The sequence below is a fragment of the Nannobrachium achirus genome, assembly GCF_963921795.1.
Source record: "Nannobrachium achirus genome assembly, chromosome: 20".
Lineage (NCBI taxonomy): Eukaryota > Metazoa > Chordata > Actinopteri > Myctophiformes > Myctophidae > Nannobrachium > Nannobrachium achirus.
This window is the reverse complement of record NC_137827.1, coordinates 58,558,332-58,580,039: the sequence shown is the minus strand read 5'-3', so window position 1 is coordinate 58,580,039 and position 21,708 is coordinate 58,558,332. Positions and strand designations below refer to the sequence as shown.

The following is a 21,708-nucleotide window of genomic DNA, read 5'->3' as shown; positions in this document are numbered from 1 at the left end:
GGCTTAAGTTCTCAGGATATGGACACTATAGGGTTCAAATGCATGCATATAAAAAAGGAGACATTTTTTTCCTATCACACAATGATTTGGAGGACCCCCTTAAGTATCTAAGGGTACCCCCTAGGGGTCCCGGACCCCCTATTGAAGACCCCTGTCATACTGCATCACGCGAAAGTAGCAAACACAGCCGATCTACAGGCTCAAAACGTGCCGCGTGATCGTGCCACGTTTTGAGCTTGTAGATCTGCATTTATTAGTGTGGTTGCCCGAAGGGCAACACATTATTGTTCTCAGCACAAGTTTATGTGTAACATTAGCCCCAGTGAGGAAGCAGATAAAACTGCTTTGAGCCAATGAGGAACCAGCATTCTCGTGACGTCACCTTTATGCTGCATACTCATTGGCTAAATGTTACGTATGAAGTATGGTGACCCACAACATCAAAAGCAGTTTTTGTTGCTTCGTCATTGGTTAAAAGTTACTCTAAAAAGTTTTTGCTGCCTCCTCATTGGCTCAAAGTGACTCCATTGTAACCACATTGACTTGAATCCACAGTTTACAGGTTCATCAGAAGCAAAGCAGCGTTCAAGGCTGCTTTGGGAATGGCAACGTCAGGAACGCATACAGTGCTGCCTACAAAGTAGACAGCATTCCTGCGCTGTCCAAGAAATGTGCGTCCTCTCACCGTTTGAGACCTTATGGAATTGTACGTCATTGTGAACCTTGTATAATACCTTGAATGACAAATGGCAACAACGATATAAAAGCTGATCTATTAGCTCACAGTGGGGACAGCAGCGTCGGTTCAGAAAAAGCTAAGGTATGGTCTTGCACACGCGCCAAGGCGTGCGTGCAAGACCATACCTTAGCTTGTCATGTTGCCAACAGTCATGATACATTTGTTTTAAGTTTTAATTTTCCCCCCGTTTCTATGGTTTCTGGCTGGATATGGCAGCCTGGAACAGTTGTTCAAGTGCAGCTGAACTTGGCATGTTGGTAAACATGCCACAATTAACAATAGTGCATTGCACCCGTGCAGCTCACTTGCGGAACCTGGGAATATACTATTTTGTCAAGATAGGGAGAATAAAGGTGTAGAGAATATAATTATAATACCTTGTTAAAGTGACCATTTTGTAACATTTTGCATTTGTAGTTATTTTACTGTAATTTAACAACATAATAACCAGCACAGATAGACAAAGAGACATTCATGGATTTATATTTAAAAGTAACTTTTATTTCTCCCCCCCCCCCTGGACCCAGGGTATGGCAGCTGCATACCCCTGCCATACCCAATTGACGCCCCTGAGTGGGGAGCATGGGGTGTGATTCGTTATGAGCTGGCAGACGAAACAGAGACAAGTTGTGAGCTTGTAGAGCGGCTACTTTTGAGACATTCTGAGGAACACAGGTTCGGTTTTACATTTTGGGAAAGAAATATATCGTCTCTGTCGGGTGGAGACCTTGTACGTCCAAAACTGTGACTTTTCAGGATTCAAATTCAAAAGGGAAAGAATCAAAAGCAGAAGATCTGCAAGGACGAAAAGCTTTGATACTTTTGTGGGACGTTGTAGCGCAGGGTTCCCCGATAGGCGGCCCGCGGGCCATTTGCGGCCCACAGGGGGGTTCTGTCCGGCCCCCACCAACCCCAGTCAACAAAAAAATATTTTGGGGGAGTAGTGAAAGTTACAGGTATGGTGAGTGCGATGTGAAACGTAAGCTTACCATAATCACAGTAATCCTTAATCATTTTCAATGATGAACAGCAACAACACATGGTATATCTGGACTGTCGCTGGAGTAGCGGGAACGCCGCCGTCGCCCCCCGCAATGTTGTGGTCCCCGGCTTGGTACCCTAGACCAGGCGTTTTCAAAGTGGGTGACGGGGCACCCTGGGATGCCGTGTCGGGCAGAAACCTCGTATCTCCAAGTTTCAAATATGTACATCTTTTGCCCTGCTTCATCATACAAGACCGTCGCACAAAACGAGTGAAAACAGCTGATCTACAAGCACACAACACCTCGCGATGTGAGACATAATTCGGCCCTTGGGAAAAACTAATTGGGGATCCCTGCTGTAGCGTGATCAAGTAGGGGCGTTAATTTACAAAAACTCAAAAAACACAAAAAGTTAAATTATGGAGATAAAAGGTTCTCTGCCTGACAGCAACGATAGGCCTTCTGGACATACCAGTTTTCCACCCCACAGTCGCGATATTGCAGTTCTGGCCCTGAAGCTACGGAACTGCTTCTATACAGTCTGTACCTCATAAAGTCACAACAATGGCTGAGTCACTGCATGTTTTAAAATCACCTGTGAACTTTATAACCTCTTTTTCACGTGTGTGTGTGTGTGTGTGTGTGTGTGTGTGTGTGTGTGTGTGTGTGTGTGTGTGTGTGTGTGTGTGTGTGTGTGTGTGTGTGTGTGTGTGTTTGTGCGCACAGTGGTGTAAAGTAACTACGTAAATTTACTTAAAGGGGTAGACCACCCATTTTCAATATTGAACTATGTCATTAATATACCTTAGAGGAGTTGTGTGGAAATAGAAAAAAAGTTCACCCTCTTCTGTGTTGCCTAGAACTGGAAGATTGATTTTGGGGTTTGTATTGTAAATTACAACTTGATGACATCACTCATTGTACTTTACAATACAAACCCCCAAATCAATCTTCCAGTTCTAGGCAACACAGAAGGGGGGGAACTTTTTTTCTATTTCCACACAACATCCTCTAAGGTATATTAATGACATAGTTCAATATTGAAAATGAGTGGTCTTCCCCTTTAAGTACTGTTTTGAGGTATTTGTACTTTACTTGAGTATTTCAAGTTTTCAGTACTTTTACTTCTACTCTACTACATCTCGGATCCAAACATTGTACTTTTTTTTGTACTCCACTAAAATTATTTGGAAACTTCAGTTACTAGTTACTTTGCAGATATAAATGATTATGTTATAAAACATACATTAATGCACTTTAGCCCTATTCTATACCGTGGCTACTTGAAAATAGCCGATCTACAAGCTCACAACGCGTCGCATCGCGACACGTTGTGAGCTTGTAGATCTGCTATTTTCAAACATTTTGTACTTTTACTTTTGGTACTTTAAGTACATTTTGATGCCAATACTTTCGTACTTTTACTCAAGTACATTTTGAATTATGGACTTTTACTTGGAACAGAGTGTTTCTGCATTGCAGTATTGATACTTTTACTCAAGTAAAACATTTGAGTACTTTTTCCACCACTGTGTGCGCACGTGCATGCACGGGTGCGTGTGTGTGTGCCTGTGTGCGTGTCATACGGTTTATTTCAAGTCAGTGTATTGATGTTTTGTATTATATTATTATATTGTATTTCCATGACTTGTTTTATCGCATTGTATTGGACTGTTCACTGCTTTGTAAACTTTTGAATAGATTCGTCACTTATGACTCTACGTGAAAATAGCCAATCTTCAAACTCATACTAGTAGATGAGCATTTTGTGTTCTCTTACCATACCCGCAATAGGGATGTAAGGGTTAATATGGTTAACCCATTTAGGCCTAGAATTATTGAATGCTTTAACTATTGAAAAATAGCAGATATACAAGCTCACAGCGCGGCACCGAGAGCCACGCTGTGAGCTTGTAGATATGCTATTTTCGAAAAATCAAGATTTTTTTTATTTAAAAGCAAACATTTGTAACTCAAATATTTGCTTCTGCGTGTTCCCTGGAACAACATATTTTGAGATGGGGGTCCGCGGCCAAAGACCTGTAATTTCTGGGGGTCCTTGACATGAAAAGGTTTGAGATCCACTGATTTAGAGGAAGGATTTAGAAGTCGGGTCAAAAATCGTCAAAGATATTCAAAGGCTTGCACACATTTTCACGATTTTTATCAAAAATAGCAGATCTAGAAGCTCGCAGTGCGGCACTCGGTGCCGCACTGTGAGCTTGTATATCTGCTATTTTTCAATAGTTTTAAGCATAAAATAATGGTTAAAGTGGTTCAAATCTAACGTGACTCGGGCGCGATCCAGCTATTTGAGTGTTAATTATTATCATGTAATTTTGAGTATAGTTTAACCCTTAAGTGCTGTTCGGGTCATTTTGACCCGTTTTACATTTTCATTTGGAAAAAAAAGGTAGAAGTTAAAATGTTTCCACCTGAAACTCACTGGCCTTAAAGATTCTTCTGAGATGAACATGTAAAAAAAATATTTTCGCACTACACCCATGCTACACCCCCCTCATATTTTTTGAACCTTAAGTGCTGTTCGGGTCATTTTGACCCGGAAGCACAGAAATACACAGTATTATGCCAAAACACAGACACACAGTCACCCCCACTTCTAACACCCCCCTTCCGAAGCCCCATTCCGAACCCTCCCCCCCTTCCTATAAGCATGAGCAATATTGCCCAGTATTAAATGAAGTAGTTTTTTTTACATGGATTTCAGCTAAATCAGTAAAAACGCCTAGCTCTTTCAGTGTTTAATGTGATATAGCAAAGCAGAAATGCAAACATTTACCAAATATATCATATGAATTGTTTGGTATTGAGTCAAAGTCAATGTATCATGATGATTTGTTAAGTTAAAATTTATATTAGTGTTGTTTTTTTAAACCAAATATCCACCGGGTCAAAATGACCCGAACAGAACGAAGGTGTAGTGAATCTGAACAGAACTTAAGGGTTAAAGCAGTACAATTATATGACATGCCTGTGACCCACGGTCCATATAACTCAACTGACTTCACCGGCGGAGGCTTTTCATTGGCCGGCGGGCCTGCGGCCAACTATCTGAGCGGCAGCTGCCATTGGCTATACTGCAGCTTTTACAACCAGGAAGTGTGCCTGCATGCCGAGCACTTCTCTTTACTTTATACCGCTTGTTGGTGACTCATGACCCTCGTGACTCAGTGTGTGTGTGTGTGTGTGTGTGTGTGTGTGTGTGTGTGTGTGTGTGTGTGTGTGTGTGTGTGTGTGTGTGTGTGTGTGTGTGTGAGAAGGACAAAAGGAACCATCACTTTCACAGCACACTGTTGACATGCGAGTTGGATTATTAAGAGCCTGGGAGTTATGGACAGTTTAATGTGCTTGTGGAACAGCTCATGATTGATCTCTTTTCACTGCTAGTTTAACTGCAACTTTCACTGCGGGCGACAGACAGTGACAGGTAGGGCTATTACACCTGTCGATTATTGCATTATAATAATTACGTCATCGATTAGTCCAGTGGTATATTTCTGAAGTGACAATTTAAGGACTTTTTAACACCTCTAAAATGACAAATTGACAAATATTAGAGGCAAAATTGTATGTACAAAATGCTATCTCAGAAGATGTCTTAAAAAGACAGAAAAGTGTCCGCACACACCGTAGCCAAAGTGCCAAGTTACACATAAATAGGGTGCCTGAGATAGATACAACCAATCACATTCATCTAAATAAGAACACAGGTTCTAATGGACCTGTCCCTGTGATAAGGGCAATGGGGATCAGGTGTTATCTTGTCTCACATCAGCTGCTGATCAGGGAGGGGTTATACCTCATGAATAAGCCCATGGTGAGAGTGAAAATCTGGAAATATAATTCCTTGTCATCATGACAACTCAAATTTCTTTTAGTTTTTTCTTTTTTTTTTATATACCGGTACATTAATACAATACAATATCATTCAGAAAGAGAAATATTTGAATACAATACAGAATACAATAGCAATTAAATATGAAACCTTTAGTTACTAGTTACTTGGCAGGTATAAATGATTATATTATGAAACATACATTAATGCACTTTAGCCCTATAATCTATACCTTGGCTAATGAAAATAGCCGATCTACATCGAAAATATAATGTCTCAACTCTCAGTGCTTGTCAGGGTGGGGGGTCCCCAGTTTAAATATAATTATTTTGTGGGTCGTGGCCTGAAATGGTTGAGAACCACCAGATTAGTCGAATAACGAAACAGCATAATTTTTTTGTTAATTTATTTATTTTTTTATTTATTTTTTTTACATTTTCTATGCTTTATCAATGAATTGATATGAAAATATGTCAAATAATCAAATGCACTGATTAGTCAGATTAACTTTGCCGTACAACAGTGACGAATGAATTGATGAATCGAATATGCAGGACCCTAATGGAAACAAGCCCTCTGTGCTTTTTGTGTTATCCTTTTAGCAATATTTGCATAACTGCACCTTTGTACAGTTCCTTTGCAAACTGTTAAGTATTCAATCAATCAATCAATCAATCGATCAATCATAGGGGTGTAACGATATAGTAACTGCATCGAAATATCGCTTTAAACTTAAAAAATCTAAGTATATCGCATTGTATATTGACAGGTTTGTCAATATACAATGTCCATGTATTTGGCAGATAAACACTGTGTTTACTTATTTATATCCATAATAATACATGTTTCCCTTTAAAACCTGCACGATCCACACCTTTCACACAGATTTAATTTTGTTGTTAAATAGTTACTATATTGATTTTAAATCATTGAATCGAATCGTATCGTATCGCCTTGAATGAACCAATTGCTATTAAAATGTATCGTTACACCCTTAATCAATCAATCAATCAATCAATCAATCAATCAATCAATCAATCAGTGTCTTAACAAAAACAGCGGAAATCTAGACGCTAGCTATACACGGTTGTGAGCTTTTAGATCTGCTATTTTGTATATATTAAAAATAAAATAAAATAAAAATATATATAATTTGTTAAAATTGATCATCAATGTTTTTTTTTATCTATACATTCTATACAATCGATTTGTTTTATTTGATTCTCTTCCAAACAGCTTTGATTCCGGTGTTCAGGGGTACAGGCTAGGGATGGGACGATATGCGATATCATCGTTTATCGTGATAAAAAACACTCATGATAATCATATCGTGGAGATTTAATTCATCGTGATATCGTCCTCCGTCATTTACTGGGATCAATTCACCTTTTATTTGCCGAGCTGCGTATCCGGTACCATTTAAACCATCAGTAAAATGTACTTATAATATTACTTGATACGTCTTTTTTTCACTCTTCACAAATGTATTTAATTTGCCAAAAAATAGCTGTGTTGTGAGCTTGTAGATCTGCTATTTTTTGGCAAATTTTCCGCCCCAGGACAATGGATTTTGATTATTGCGTTAATATCATAAATCGCGATTTCTTTTGTCACAATAATCGTGATATGAAATGTTCATATCGTCCCATCCCCGGTACAGGCCAGGGAGGACTGGGCCAGTTGCCATGGAGACCCGCCTGCAGCGTCTGAGGAGCATCTTCACCGTTGAGCCAATCATATTCCTCTATATGACTGCAACCTTCCTGGTGACACCGTGCTATCAACAGCTCATCATCATCAAGGTAACTGAACAGCTATTTTCCTCTAGTGGTTCTCAAACTTTTCAGGCCGCGACCCCCAAAACAATCATATTTTAACTGGAGACCCCCCACCCTGACGAGCACTAAGAGTTGAGGCATTACATTTTGTATAACACGGTTATATTGTGAGGCGTTGAACTTGTGAGCATGTAGATCGGCTATTTTCACAATTTCTGCCTCTAATATTTGAGAATTTGGCCAATGTTTAATTTGTCATTTCGATCGCTTGCGGGAAGCAGTTACTGTGAAAACCTGCAGCAGTTGTGTCACGCTGTAAAGGCGCATTCCCACTGGGCCAGATAACAGATATCATATTTTTCCATGCAAAGTGGATGGTGGATACAGATACAAAAAAAGTCTACCACAGATATTTGCCACAGATACTTTTATCTGTGGCAAAACATTTTTTTATCTGTATCTACCATCCACTTTGCATGGAGAAATATCTGGAGAAATATCTACAGATATCTGTTATCTGGCCCAGTGGGAATGGGCCTTAACTCTGTAACATATGCAACATATCTGCACATTTCTGAGGTGACAATTTAAGGACTTTTTAATACCTCTATAATGTCTAATAAAAAATGTACCAAATTCACAAATATTAGAGGCAGAAATTGTGAAAAAAGCCGATCTACATGCTCAGCATGAGCATGTAGATCGGCCCTATTTTCACAATAGAACTGTGTTATACAAAATGTAATGCCTCAACTCTTAGTGCTCGTTAGGGTGTGGGGGGGCGGGGGGGGGGGGGTCCCCACTTAAAATATGATTATTTTGGGGGTCGTGGCCTGAAATGGTTGAGAACCACCAGATTAGTCGAATAACAAATCACCAGTGGTTCTCAGCCTTTTCAGGCCACGACCCTCAAAACAATCATATTAGTAGTTGTGTGTGTGTGTGTGTGTGTGTGTGTGTGTGTGTGTGTGTGTGTGTGTGTGTGTGTGTGTGTGTGTGTGTGTGTGTGTGTGTACATTGCCAGATTTACACTGACTATTTTTTTTAGGTCTGTTGTTTCCCCGCGCCTTGTGGTCGCTTCTCGCCTTAAGGTGTCTTGCTTGTTTTAGAGGTATTAAAAAAAGTCCTTAAATTGTCACTTTAGAAATGTGCAGATATACCCTCAACACTTAAACTTTATGTTGGATTGTTTACAGTTGAGTGAGAAAACAATGTTTCACAATAAGTTGATTAAGTGGATTGAATGTAAAATATTTATACTGTAAGAGCATGGCTTAATAAGGCAGACAAATATGGGCTACAGTACATACACATACAGTACTGTAGCCTATACTGTACACACCAGTGGTGGAAAAAGTACTGGCATTCTTTACTTAAGTAAAAGTATCAATACTGCAATATAGAAATACTCTGCTACAAGTAAATGTCCGGAATTCAAAATGTACTTAAAAGTATGAAAGTGTTGGCATCAAAATGTACTTAAAGTACCAAAAGTAAAAGTACAACATATTTGAACATAGCAGATCTACAAGCTCACAACACGTTGCAATGCGACACGTTGTGAGCTTGTAGATCGTCTATTTTCAAATAGCCAAGGTATAAAATAGGGCTAAAGTGGTTTATGTATGTTTTATATTTTAGTGGAGTAAAAGTACAACATTTGGTTTCGAGTGGAGTAGAAGTAAAAGTATTGGAAATTGGAAATACTCAAGTAAAAATACAAATACAAAAAGTACAAATACCTTGGAATTGAACTTAAAGGAGGATTTCACCACTTTTCAACCTGTCCTCACTAATGTTCATGATAAAATAGCACAGTGTTTTTCTACTCAGTCTGGGTGTCATAGGAGAGCTGTGGGCGGGTCAAATCCATCCACCAGTGACATCATCGTTTGACAGTTTTTTTTTTAAACAATATTTTTGAAAATAATATTTACCGTAGATTTCTATTATCCAGAGAACAATGGCTTCCATTATAACATTGCAACTTTTCAGGAATAGAAAGCCTGCAGTTTCTATAAGCTTGGATTCTCCATTGATGCTCACAGCTCTCCTATGAGACCCAGACTGAGTAGAAAAGAAAGTGTGCTATTTTACCATGAACATTAGTGAGGACATATTATATGAAGATAGGTTGAAAAGTGGTGAAGTGCTCCTTTAAGTACAGTACTTAAGTAAATGTACTTACAACTTAGTTAATTTACACCACTGGTACACGCACGCACACAGTCGATTGGCTCAGAGCCAATGGCTGATGATCAAAGGCCTAATATCTCCCCTGCCTATGTACAGTATTTCCCCTTAGGCTAGTGGTTAAGATGATGACTTTTCACATGGGAGACCCAGGTTTGAATAAACAAACATACATGCATGTACTGTACGTACATAGGCACACACACACACACACACACACACGCACACACACACACGCGCACACACACACACACACACACACACACACACACACACACACACACACACACACACACACACACACACACACACACACACACACACACACACGCACACACACACACACGCACATACATACAGATGTGCAGTTTCAACTCAATACTATGTGTGTAATAACAATCTGTCAATTGCACAATAATCATGTAAGTAAGTAAGACTCCCTAATCGGGGCATAGGTGAACATCAGGTCGCAGTGTGATTTTAGAGCAAAATGTGTAGGAGCAGTGTCCAAAAATGTGTTTGAAAAAATGGGCCTGATGGTGGCGCTATATGGGACAGATCCATGTTGATGACATGAGTGTAGACATACTGTGTACCGATTTGCTTGATTTTAGGGCAAAATCTGTAGGAGCAGTGTCCAAAAATGTGTTTGAAAAAATGGGCCTGATGGTGGCGCCATATGGGACAGATTCATGTTGACGGCTCTCTTCGCGACGCCGAGGCGGACGCGTGGGTACCGGCCCCCGGCTCTCCCGGTCGCTCCTAGCCCGAGTTACGGCATTTTATGTGCGCTGCAGTGGCGGGGTCCTCCACTAGGGGGTGCGACCACTTTTGCATCCATTCTGGATGTATACAACCTATACAAGATGTTTGAAAAAAAAAAAAAAAAAAAAATCTTAATCAAGCAACATACAGATGTGCAGGTTCAACTCTTCAGTATTACTGCTCAATTCCTGCAAATGCATTTTTCTCCACAAGTTTTTTTCCCTGTTTTGCCTTTCAATTTTTTAAGGAGAATTCAGGGGCGTCAATTGGGTATGGCAGGGGAATGCAGCTGCCATACCCTGGGTCCAGGGGGGGAAATAAAAGTTACTTTTAAATATAAATCCATGAATGTCTCTTTGTCTATCTCTGCTGGTTATTATGTTGTTAAATTACAGTAAAATAACTACAAATGCAACATTTTTACAAAATGGTCACTTTAACAAGGTGTTTTAATTATATTCTCCACACTTGTTTTCTCCCCATCTTGATAAAATGGCATATTCCGCAGGTCAGCTGCACAGGTGCAATGCATTATTGTTAATTGTGGCACGTTTACTAACATGCCAAGTTTAGCTGCACTTGAACAACCGTTCCAGGCTGCCATATCCAGCCCAAGAAACCGCAGAAACGGGGGGAAAAGTAAAATGTACTTCTTAAAATAAATGTATCATGCCTGTTGCTAAGGTATGGCAACATGACTGGTGTCTTAAGGCCATGGCTACACAGAGCTGGATATTTCTGAAGCTAGACATGTTTTTGTGCTGTTGGGGCTTGCAGCCACACGAAGCTGGATATTTCGGCCACAAAGCTGGATATTTTTTAAACCAGATAAATAAGTGAACAGATTGAAAAATATCCGATTCACTGGATCCGTGTAGACAGGGAACCCGGATATCTCCGAAGACTTTACTGTGTGCGTGCCTGTTAGACCTAGATATCTTTGTCGTGGATATCTGAAAAACAGGTATATATGAAATATCCAGCTCTGTGTGGACCTAGATATTTTTCTATGTGGATATCTGAAAAACAGGTATATGAAATATCCAGCTCTGTGTGGACCTAGATATTTTTCTATGTGGATATCTGAAAAACCTGGATATATGAAATATCCAGCTCCGTGTAGCCATGGCCTTAGTCATGTTGCCATACCTTAGCTCTTTCTGAACTGACGCCAGTGAATGGAGCGTATTTTTGCAGAAACCCGCATATGTCAAGAAAGCACACACCATTCTCATTGAAAAGCAGAATCCACCTTCATAGTTAGATAAACTTTGTAGTCAGAGAATATCATAAAAATAGCAAAAAATAGCTGATCTACAAGCACAATGGACAACACCCGGGTTAATGATTCCTCAATGCCAGGACACAACACTACCTGATGTGATGTAGCAGGGCTGCACTCGTTAAAAGCAGCTGACCCAGGGGCGTCGCACCACATTCTGGGCCCTGGGCACAAGGATTCACTGTGGGCCCCCCATGAATGTTCTTCATAGGGGGAGGGAGTTTAGCCCATTTAGACTGGGAATGCATTATTTTGTGCTTTAACTATTGAAAAATAGCAGATCTACAAGCTCACAGCGCACCACCGAGTGCCGCGCTGCGAGCTTGTAGATCTGCTATTTTTGAAAAATCGTGAAGTCTTTTGAGTATTTCAAATCTTTTTTTGAAAAACCTATTTTTCTATGTCAGTGGTGCTTAAACCTTTTCATGTAAAAGACCCCAAAAATTATATGTGTTTGGCCACGGACCCCCATTTAAAAATATTTTGTTCCAGGGACCCCCCCCCAGAAGCAAAATCTGAGTTACAAATGTTAATAAGATTTGCACACATTTTCACTACTTTTCAAAGATAGCAGATCTACAAGCTCACAGTGCGGCACTCGTGCCGCGCTGCGAGCTTGAATATGCTATTTTTCAATAGCTAAAGTATAAAATCATTAAGGCCCCTCCACCTTGGGCCCTAGTAACTCAGTCCCACTTTCCCCCCCTTGTGACGCCCCTGACTGCACTCGTTAAAAGCAGCTGACCTGTACTTCCTCTTTTATGGTTTGGTTTCCCCCTCTGGAAACACCTGCTGTATATATATATATATATATATATATATATACCATGTACCATACACATCAGAACATAGACCCATTTTGTTATATTTTGAAATGATATGAAATCACTTACCTATACCTTTAAGCCTTGAACCCAAATAATATACTAATTACATTTTTTTTATTGCTTTAAATTTCCCTATAGCCCTATTATCTAACTAATTAAATCATTAAGGCCTCTTTGCCCCAAGTTTGACCGGTGCAAAGGAAGCTAAACATGGTTATTATTATCAGAGGTGTATTAGGGATATGTGCGTGTGTGTTTGTGTGTGTGTGTGTGCGAGCGTGTGTATCATCATCATTTTAATTACGTTGAGTGTGCGCATAGCGCACACGCGTGTCCATGCTCGCATGCATGCACAGATGCACACATGCCGGCTCTCACATACAAAGACTTTGCATAATCACCATGCAGACAGACGACGTGTTTACTTCAGCGAAACTAATACGTTTGCTTTGGACAAACAAAGTCACGGTCATTAGCTACAGTATAGTATCTGTGCATTGTTTATGCATTGTTTTATATTGCGCATGTGTATGTGTGTGTGCGTGCATGCGCGCGCGCGCGCACACGTGTGTGTGTGTGTGTGTGTGTGTGTGTGAAGACAGACACATATTGACACGTAATGTATTGGTGTGTGTGCATAGCGAGGGGGTGCTGTAGTTGGCATCTATTCTAGGCTATTGTTATTAGTAAACAACACACACAGCGGCCTGGTTCATTAGTTAGGCCAGAGATTTAATTCTGCTGTAGATACAAGTGTTTGTGCGTGTGTGTGTGTGTGTGTGTGTGTGTGTGTGTGTGTGTGTGTGTGTGTGTGTGTGTGTGTGTGTGTGTGTGTGTGTGTGTGTGTGTGTGTGTGTGTGTGCGTGCGTGCGCGCGCGTGGGCTATATTTGGCACACACTCACCGCTGTGCGCACGTGCAGTCCCTAATGTTGCTCATTGGGAGAGTATTTTTTGCAGGGCTTTCAGTCCGAGTGTATCAAAAAAGCAACTGGGTTAAGCACTGTTGGTCCGACCAGTTTAACATTCACCAGGTTAGCATTCACCAGCTACTGTTTATAACTTGCTGTCAGGCAGAAACCTTGTATCTCCATATTAAATGTTTTATGTTTTTTATTTGTATTTTTATTTTAATGCCCTACTTTATAGTAGAATGCGGAAATGGTGAAATTTGTCCCATCTACAGTCGGAAGTCAAAAAGTCAAAAGAATCTATTGCAGGTTAGCATTTCACCAGGTTAGCATTCACCAGTGTCACCAGGTTAGCATTCACCAGCGTTAGTTTTACTGAGGTTAGGGTTAAGGTTAGGTTTAGGTGTATCTCCGTCCCCCAGACTTTCGTCACCTCCGCGCAGCCAATCACAAGCTTCCGCTGCCTTAACCCAGTTGCCTTTTTGATACACTCGGACTGAACGAGCTGCAAAAAAACACTCTCCCCGTTGATCATTAGGGACTTAAAGCTCTGACGGCTACGGTGAGCGGAAATGGATCAATGCTCGATAGATAAACCTGCCTGCTGTCGCAGTTATCGTGCAAAATATCGTGAATCATATCGCATCTTATCGGGGTCAGCGGTGTATCGTGATGTATCGTATCGGCAAGATTTCAATGTATCGCAATTATATCGTATCGCTGGGAGTGTATCGTGATGCGTATCGTATCGCCTCATTGGTCGAGATTCACATCCCTAATATCAATGCTTCATCTTTGGTGCTGTGTCTAAAATCCTTGCAAGCAGCCAAAACTATCACAGCAAAGCCGTGGTGCTTCTCAAATGGCTTTGCGTAGATGAGACCAGGTAGGTAGGATAAACACAAAGTTTGCTGTCGTGTCCATAGTCCTCTTTAAACGCCCCTTTTCACTGTTTACTCCTCTTTCTTCATGCCTTTGGATTGTGTTCTCTTGCCAACTAGAAACAGATAAGGCTGAATTTTTCGCGTTGTCTAGCTGTCTGTCTTTTTGCACAAGTAGGCTTGCAGCTGCACTCAATTCACACTAACGACCAATGTTTGATCCAACGTGCAGCGGTGTCGCGCAGAATGCGCATATTATTCAATCTACAAACTCACAAGGCGTCGTGCTGCACAGCGTTGTGAGATGTGCTAAGTGATTTATTATGAATCATGCATATGTGTATGTAATGTTGTAGCCTACTTGCAGCAGAGAAGAGGGGAATAATAATTATGAACATAAATAAAAGTATGTAATCATTAAAATTATTATAGGCTCCACTAATCAGTCCTATTTGCAAATAGAAAGAGGGGAAAACAGCTTGTTTTTCCACATATAGGTCTATATATTTTTCTTTTTTAATCACAGATGCCTATGTCTTGTAAGGCAGTCTTGGAGTTCCAGTATTGTTTAACTATGACTTTCTTAAAATAGCCTTTAATTTTTTCATTTAATGTTCTGGCCCGCCATCTAATTGGCCCGAAAAAGAATTGGCCCGAGGCCAGATCTAATTGCCGACCCCTGCTCTATCACACACTTTGTTTAGGGAAGAGAGTCTGGGATTCCAGGAAGAGTTTTAATTTCTGGGGTTTGCCCCAAACTAGAGGTCTGCGCGGGACTGATTTTTTAATCCCATTACCGCCCGCTCCTGCTTGATTTCTGACCACTCCTCCCCACGCCCGCAATGATTTCATTTTTGACCGCCCGCAGACAAATCCTGTCCACCGCTCCTGCCCGCAACAAACAAATTATGCGTGTCCAACAGCCATTACCAAACAAAAAAGTGTGCACGATGAGAGGAGCATATTTGTGACGGACTGACGGTGGCGTGAGAACAAATGAGAGAAAGAGAGAGGAAGAGAGAGGGAGAGGGAGAGGGCGAGCGACGCACGGAGCCACGGAGAGATCTAGAGGCGAGAGAGAGATAGAGAGAACTTGGCGGAGAGAAAGAGAGACTCCAGTCCACGTACTGTATTTGTGTGCGTTGTCCTCAGCAGGGGGAATTGTCGCCGACGACTGTTTGTTTAACGATTTTGACTGCTATGGCGATTGCGTCATAGATGCCGTACTTCCGCTTGGCGGAGCCGTCCTGAAAACCGTCGGAGCTTAAAGTCCCTATTATTGCACTGAGTGCAACACCCAATACCATACATGGGCAACTGGCGGCCCGGGGGCCACATGCGGCCCCCACCTTCACTTAATGTGGCCCGCAGGTTAATATTGGAATACTGATATATTATTGATTTCAGCTGTTACCATTCCAAACATACAAACATGATCCGCTTTAAGTACTTCAGTCTATATTAGTACATGTAGTTGAATGACTAGTATAGTAGTCATTTTTATGTCCAATGTATTTGTATTTAAGTTCATAAAGTTAACAAAAGTACAACTAATTGCATTTGAAATTAAACAAAATATGTTTCATTTCAATATTTCAATTAAAAAATAACAAAAGATAATTCGGGATTCCAATTCAAAAGTAGCAAAAATAGCAGATCTACAAGCTCAAAACCCGTCACGCTGCGACGGGTTTTGAGCTTGTAGATCGGCTATTTTTTGCTACTCTTACTGGAGATGAGAGGTATTAGCTCGACAGTAGCAACACTGGAGGAGTGAGTGTGGAAATATAGTGGCCCTCTCCATCATCGAAGTTGCCCACCCCTGCACTAGACTCTCCTGTCATCTTTTCTCACTCTCTTATGATGGCTTTAACATTTACCGTTGTCAGTCTAGAATCCATTCGGTCATTATAGCTGTTAATCAGTACTATTTAGCACAATTTGGTTCCATTTGTACACTCTCAGAGTTACAGACCTGTAATGGTCCATTTGGTTCCATTTGTACACAGTTACAGACCTGTAAGGGTCCATTTAGTTCCATGTGTACACTCTCAGAGTTACAGAGCTGTAAAGGTCCATTTGGTTCCATTTGTACACTCTCAGAGTTACAGACCTGTAAGGGTCCATTTGGTTCCATTTGTACACTCTCAGAGTTACAGAGCTGTAAAGGTCCATTTGGTTCCATTTGTACACTCTCAGAGTTACAGAGCTGTAAGGGTCCATTTGGTTCCATTTGTACACTCTCAGAGTCACAGACCTGCAAGGGTCCATTTGGTTCCATTTGTACACTCTCAGAGTTACAGACCTCAAGGAATCACTTTATAAACATTAAGGATGTCCATAACTACAACACCAGAGGCAGCGCCACAGATCACTTCCAACCCAGAGTCAAAACCAACAAAGGGTCAAACTCGTTTTTCTGCTACACCACCAAAATGTGGAAAGCCTTACCGAAGGCCATAAAGGAGTGTGGATCACTAGCATCCTTTAAAATTGCCCTGAAAAACCACTTACAGGCAGTAGCCGTTCGCAACTGGTAAAAAAATGAACCTAGCCCAACCCTACCCTCCCCTGCCCCTTCTTTGTATATACTGTTTGTTTAGACTTACTGTTTTCTTTTTTGTTTTTCTTTACATATCTACTGCATAGTACTGTGTTCTATTTGTCTGTCATTCAATGTTATATGAGATACTTCAATGGTTTCCAGTGGAAATAAGCTTAGTCTTTTCATGGATCTCCTTTTAGTAGACCTTGTACCAGTGAACTGTACCGTCATGAAACTGTACCTTTTCCTATGCAAACTTCTAATAAAGTCTTCAATCAATCAATCAATCCCCACTTTGAGAACCACTGATTTTGGAAATACCCGGTCACAGAGTCAGTGGTTCGTAACACAAGGCTCAGTGGCCTCGTGGTTAGAGTGTACGGTTAGAGTGTACGTCTGGTGACCTCGCGTCACCAGACCTTCCACCTCAGAGCAGCTATGTGCCCATTGTCCAAGTTTCACAATCTTCAACACTTTAACATGCACAACTGCTAATTAAACGTTCATTTCATATACATTTGCAAACTACTTCTAGAGAATGGTGGGGAGAGAACGGTGTGGGGAGAGTGGGCAGATGGATTTTAGATTTCCGAATGGGGTCCTGTTAAAATGACCTTTTTTTGTCTCAGCCAAAGCAGGCTGACCAGCGGAGAGTTGAGTGACCAGTAAGACTCCCTAATCTGGAGATAAGCGACCGCCAGGTCGCATACACAAACTTTAGAAGGCAATGGTAGCCAATCAGGAGGGAATATGGGAAATGGGACAGATCCATGTTGATGACTTGACTCTAGACATACTGTGTACCACTTTGCGTGATTTTAGGGCACAATCTGTAGGAGCGGTGTCCAAAAATGTGTTTTGCAAGAATCTGCCTCATGGTGGCGCTAGAAGAGGGTCATGTGGAGGTTGTGGTTTGGCAGCCAAGGAGTGTGTGTGCAAAGTTTGGCATGGATTGGGGCAACGGTGGCGGAGATATGAGTTGGGCAAAAGTATGACATGAGTGACGGACAGACTGACAGACAGACTGACTGACTGACTGACTGACTGACTGACTGACTGACTGACTGACTGATTGACAGACTGACTGACTGACTGACAGCCGGTGGAGGTTTTGATAGTAACTGCGACCTAGCGGTCGCAACAATTTCCTTGGACACGCCCATTCACTGATAAAAAAGCTGCTTGTTTTTTCTTTAGCTTGGTTTTGGTGTGAATGTAGCATCAGACGAAATTAACTGTGTTAGAGGACCTCAATGGAAATAAGTCTCACGACTTTCTTCGAATTGTTATAACCATGTGCTTTTATTGCTTTTTCTCAATTAAATCAAATCAAATCAAATCATGTCCAGGGGGTGTACTTGTATATCATGGCTGGGGGGTGTACCTGTTATATAAAGCCGCCTCCAACGATAGAAACAGGAGATCCTGACCCCATGGGCCACATGGCCAGTGGTGGCAAAGAGTACTCACATGTTTTACTTAAGTAAAAGTATCAATACTGTACTGTAGATGTACTCAGTTACAAGTAAAAGTCCAGAAGTATTAAAGTATTGGCATCAAAATGTACTTAAAGTAGAAAATGTTTGAAAATAGCAGATCTACAAGCTCACAATGTGTCGCGATGCGACACGTTGTGAGCTTGTAGATCGGCTATTTTCAAATAGCTAAGGTATAGAATAGGGCTAAATTGCATTAATGTATGTTTAATAATAATAACTTATATCTGCAAAGTAACTAGCAACTAAAGTTTTCAAATAATTGAAGTGGAGTAAAAGTACAATATTTGGACCCGAGATGTAGTGGAGTAAAAGTATTGAAAACTGGAACTACTCACGTAAAGTACAAATACCTCAAAACTGTACTTAAGTACAGTACTTAAGTAAATGTACTTAGTTACTTTACACCACTGCACAATTGGCTCTGCAAGGGATACTGTCACAGAGCCATTTTGAATACTGCAACGAACACAATGCTCACAATATTATAACACCGCAAAATAGCTCCCCTAGAACACATGCAGTGAATCCACAGGGACTTGGAAATAATTAGGTAATTTTTACAGGGCAGGGTTGCCATTTTTTGGATAACGTTTAAATAATTATACTTTACTTTGCCTTAAGTGGGATTTTTATCGCGCCATTTACAGACTAGCTGATGAACTGAGTGAAGGAGAGAGCTGTCTGTAATGGTTTAGTTTGCGCTGCCCCGCTGTGCCGGGAGATTTCAAAGCGACGGGAAAGCTTGCCAATGTTCGGTATTATCTCTTTTATTCTCTCTCTCTCACTCACTAAGAAGTCATGAATACAGGAATGATTTGCTTAAATCACTTGACAATAGAATGTAACAAATAAGGCTGGAAGTAGCTCAATTTGAACAGACTCAATCAATAATTCATTTTCTGCCTGAAGGGATGCGAAAAAAGCAGAGTGCTAATTTGCCAGTAACTTTACTGCTACAGTACAGTTGTTCATCTCACAGTGATTCAGAAACACTACATGTTCAGACAGTAGACTATACATATTAGACAGTAGACCATCCTTTACATTAGACACAACATCCATTCAGACAGTAGACCATGCATTTGCATATCGTCGTTGTCGGGTGGAAACCTTGTATGTCCAAAAGTGTTCGTTTTGCATTTATCATTTAAAAAATCACACCCAGTGTGAAGTGAGCGGTGGTCGTGCTTGCATAACGTCTTCAGACTAGGATATAAGTCTAGGGTGTACAGGCTACAGACACACACACACATTGCTATGGCAAAACACTGAGGAGTACAGGCTACAGGCTACAGACACACACACACATTGCTGTGGCAAAACGCTGAGGAGTACAGGCTACAGACACACACACACAGCCACTCTATGGAGCGGTCTACCACCGCTCATAAATGAAATAAAACTAGTGAAAACAGACGATCTACAAGCACACAACGCCTCGCACCGCGAGGCGTTGTGTGCTTGTAGATCGGCTGTTTTCACGACTTTTGTGCGACGGCCTTGTATGATGAAGCAGGGCTTTGCTTTGCGAAAAACATTACACATTTGAAACTTGGAGATACAAGGTTTCTGCCCGACAGTGGCGATATACAGTCGGGCAGAAACCTCTTATCTCCATATTTTAGCTCTTTTCCTAAATGGATTTAATGCCCTACTTCGTCATTCTATGTCACACAAAAGTAGCAAAAATAGCCGATCTACAAGCTCAAACCGTGTCACAGTGCGACACATTCTAAGCCTGCAGATCTGAAATTTGAATGTTTTTTTTTATTTAATTTCAAAGGCATTTAGTTATATTTATGTTAACTTTATAAACTTAAATACAAATACATTGGACATGAAAAAGACAATAAAAATGTAATACTAGTCAATAAGCTACTACGGTAATATAGACTGAAGTAATTAAAGTACTGAAGTAATTATCATTCAATCAATCAAACTTTATTTATATAGCACATTTACAAACAGTCAAGCTGAAACAAAGTGCTGTACAGGTTAAAAACAAAAACATTTCAAACAATTCATGGAACAAAGAATTAAAAGCAACAACATAGGGAACAATAGACAATTTGCAAAAAAAAAAAAAAACACAGCTGAAAGCAAGACTATGCATATTTAGAATGTTTAAATGCAATTGAAAGTCCGGGAAAAAAAATATGTTTTTTTACTTTTGAAAGTCCCAATTGACTTTGCAGATCTAATTGGGAGGGGTAGGCTATTCCAGAGCCGAGGGGCTGTGGCTGTGAAAGAGCGGTAGCCCCTGTTCTTTTTGAAAGTACAACAATAGCTTGTCCGCATGGCCGCGGGAACTAATTTACAGTAGGGGGGGCTGTCATGCGCCCCTCATGCACGCGCGCGTGCACGTTTCGCGCGAAAATTTGGAGTTTTTTATCGTTTTTTATCATGTTTTATTCAGGTTTCCGCAGTCTTTTTTAGCTAAATGTAACACAATCGGGAACAGCTTTCCTACATCTCCACACGCACCATCCAGCAAGATATAGCCTGGATCTTTTGGTACCAACAGACTGTCAGACAACAAGTGCCAGTTTCATAAAATCATTCCGTTCCCAGAGCTTTTCAGTTAATCTACTTAGTTACTTTACACCACTGTCTGCAACAGCAAGCATGATGGTTCCCAAACTTTTTAGCCCGTGAACCAAGAGACATTACTACCCTGTACCAAACAAGTAGTGAAAATAGCAGATCTACAAGCTTACAACGGCTTGCTTCGCACTGCGTTCAGTGCGTTGTGACCCATACAACGTGTCCGCCGCATCGGTCCAGACCCCAGTGTTAGGAAACAGCTGGTTCTGGTACACCATAGCCATTAGCCACTAGCTAGCCCAAACATTAGCCTAGCCAGGCAGCACAGCAGCATAACATAGCATTCATCATTACAAGTCTATAGCCACGACTCACCAGTGAGGACGCCAGGGCTAGCAGAGGGCGATGTTTAATGCCTTCATAGCCTAGGTTGTGTTGTCTTGGTGTTCTGTATATTCCTTTATGCCCGTATTATTATAATTCACCGAGTCCATGACGCATATGTTACGCACGGAGAGACAGACGCTCAGACAAGTTAAAAGGGAAGTCATTTGAAAGCCATTTCCTGTCTAAACAGTGCCCAGAAGCACATTTCAAAACAAGAGCCTTTCTTTTTTTTTTTGTCTATACAATCGATCATTCAACACATGTTTATTTTGAAATTGTACTGGAAATAGAAGTAGCCAATAGCTCCTACTTCACGCCACTGATGTCAGAGCCTCTACTTGCCGATCGGCAATATTTTTCCCCCAACCCCCCTTTAGGGGGTGCGGTGGGGGGTGCGGTGGGACGTGGGGGAGGGGGTGCGGCCGCACCCCCAGCACCCCTACTTCCCTCGGGTATGCTTGTCCGCGGACCTTAACGCCCTAGCTGGGGTGTAAGGTGCAACAAGCGCAGATAAATATGC

The 21,708-nt window shown here is 41.1% G+C and overlaps 1 protein-coding gene across 1 annotated transcript in view; it reads left to right on the top strand.

Annotated features, from left to right (window-relative positions):
• Nucleotides 1-7,263: 7,263 nt before the first annotated feature.
• The window catches only part of LOC308306273 (proton-coupled folate transporter), a gene marked incomplete at both ends in the record, with an annotated part of 161,396 nt that continues 146,951 nt past the window's right edge, over nt 7,264-21,708 (top strand). Inside the window, one exon of the mRNA XM_080751173.1 lies at nt 7,264-7,380. Within this exon, the coding sequence (XP_080607299.1) occupies nt 7,264-7,380 (117 nt within the window). The remainder of the gene's footprint in view (nt 7,381-21,708) is intronic.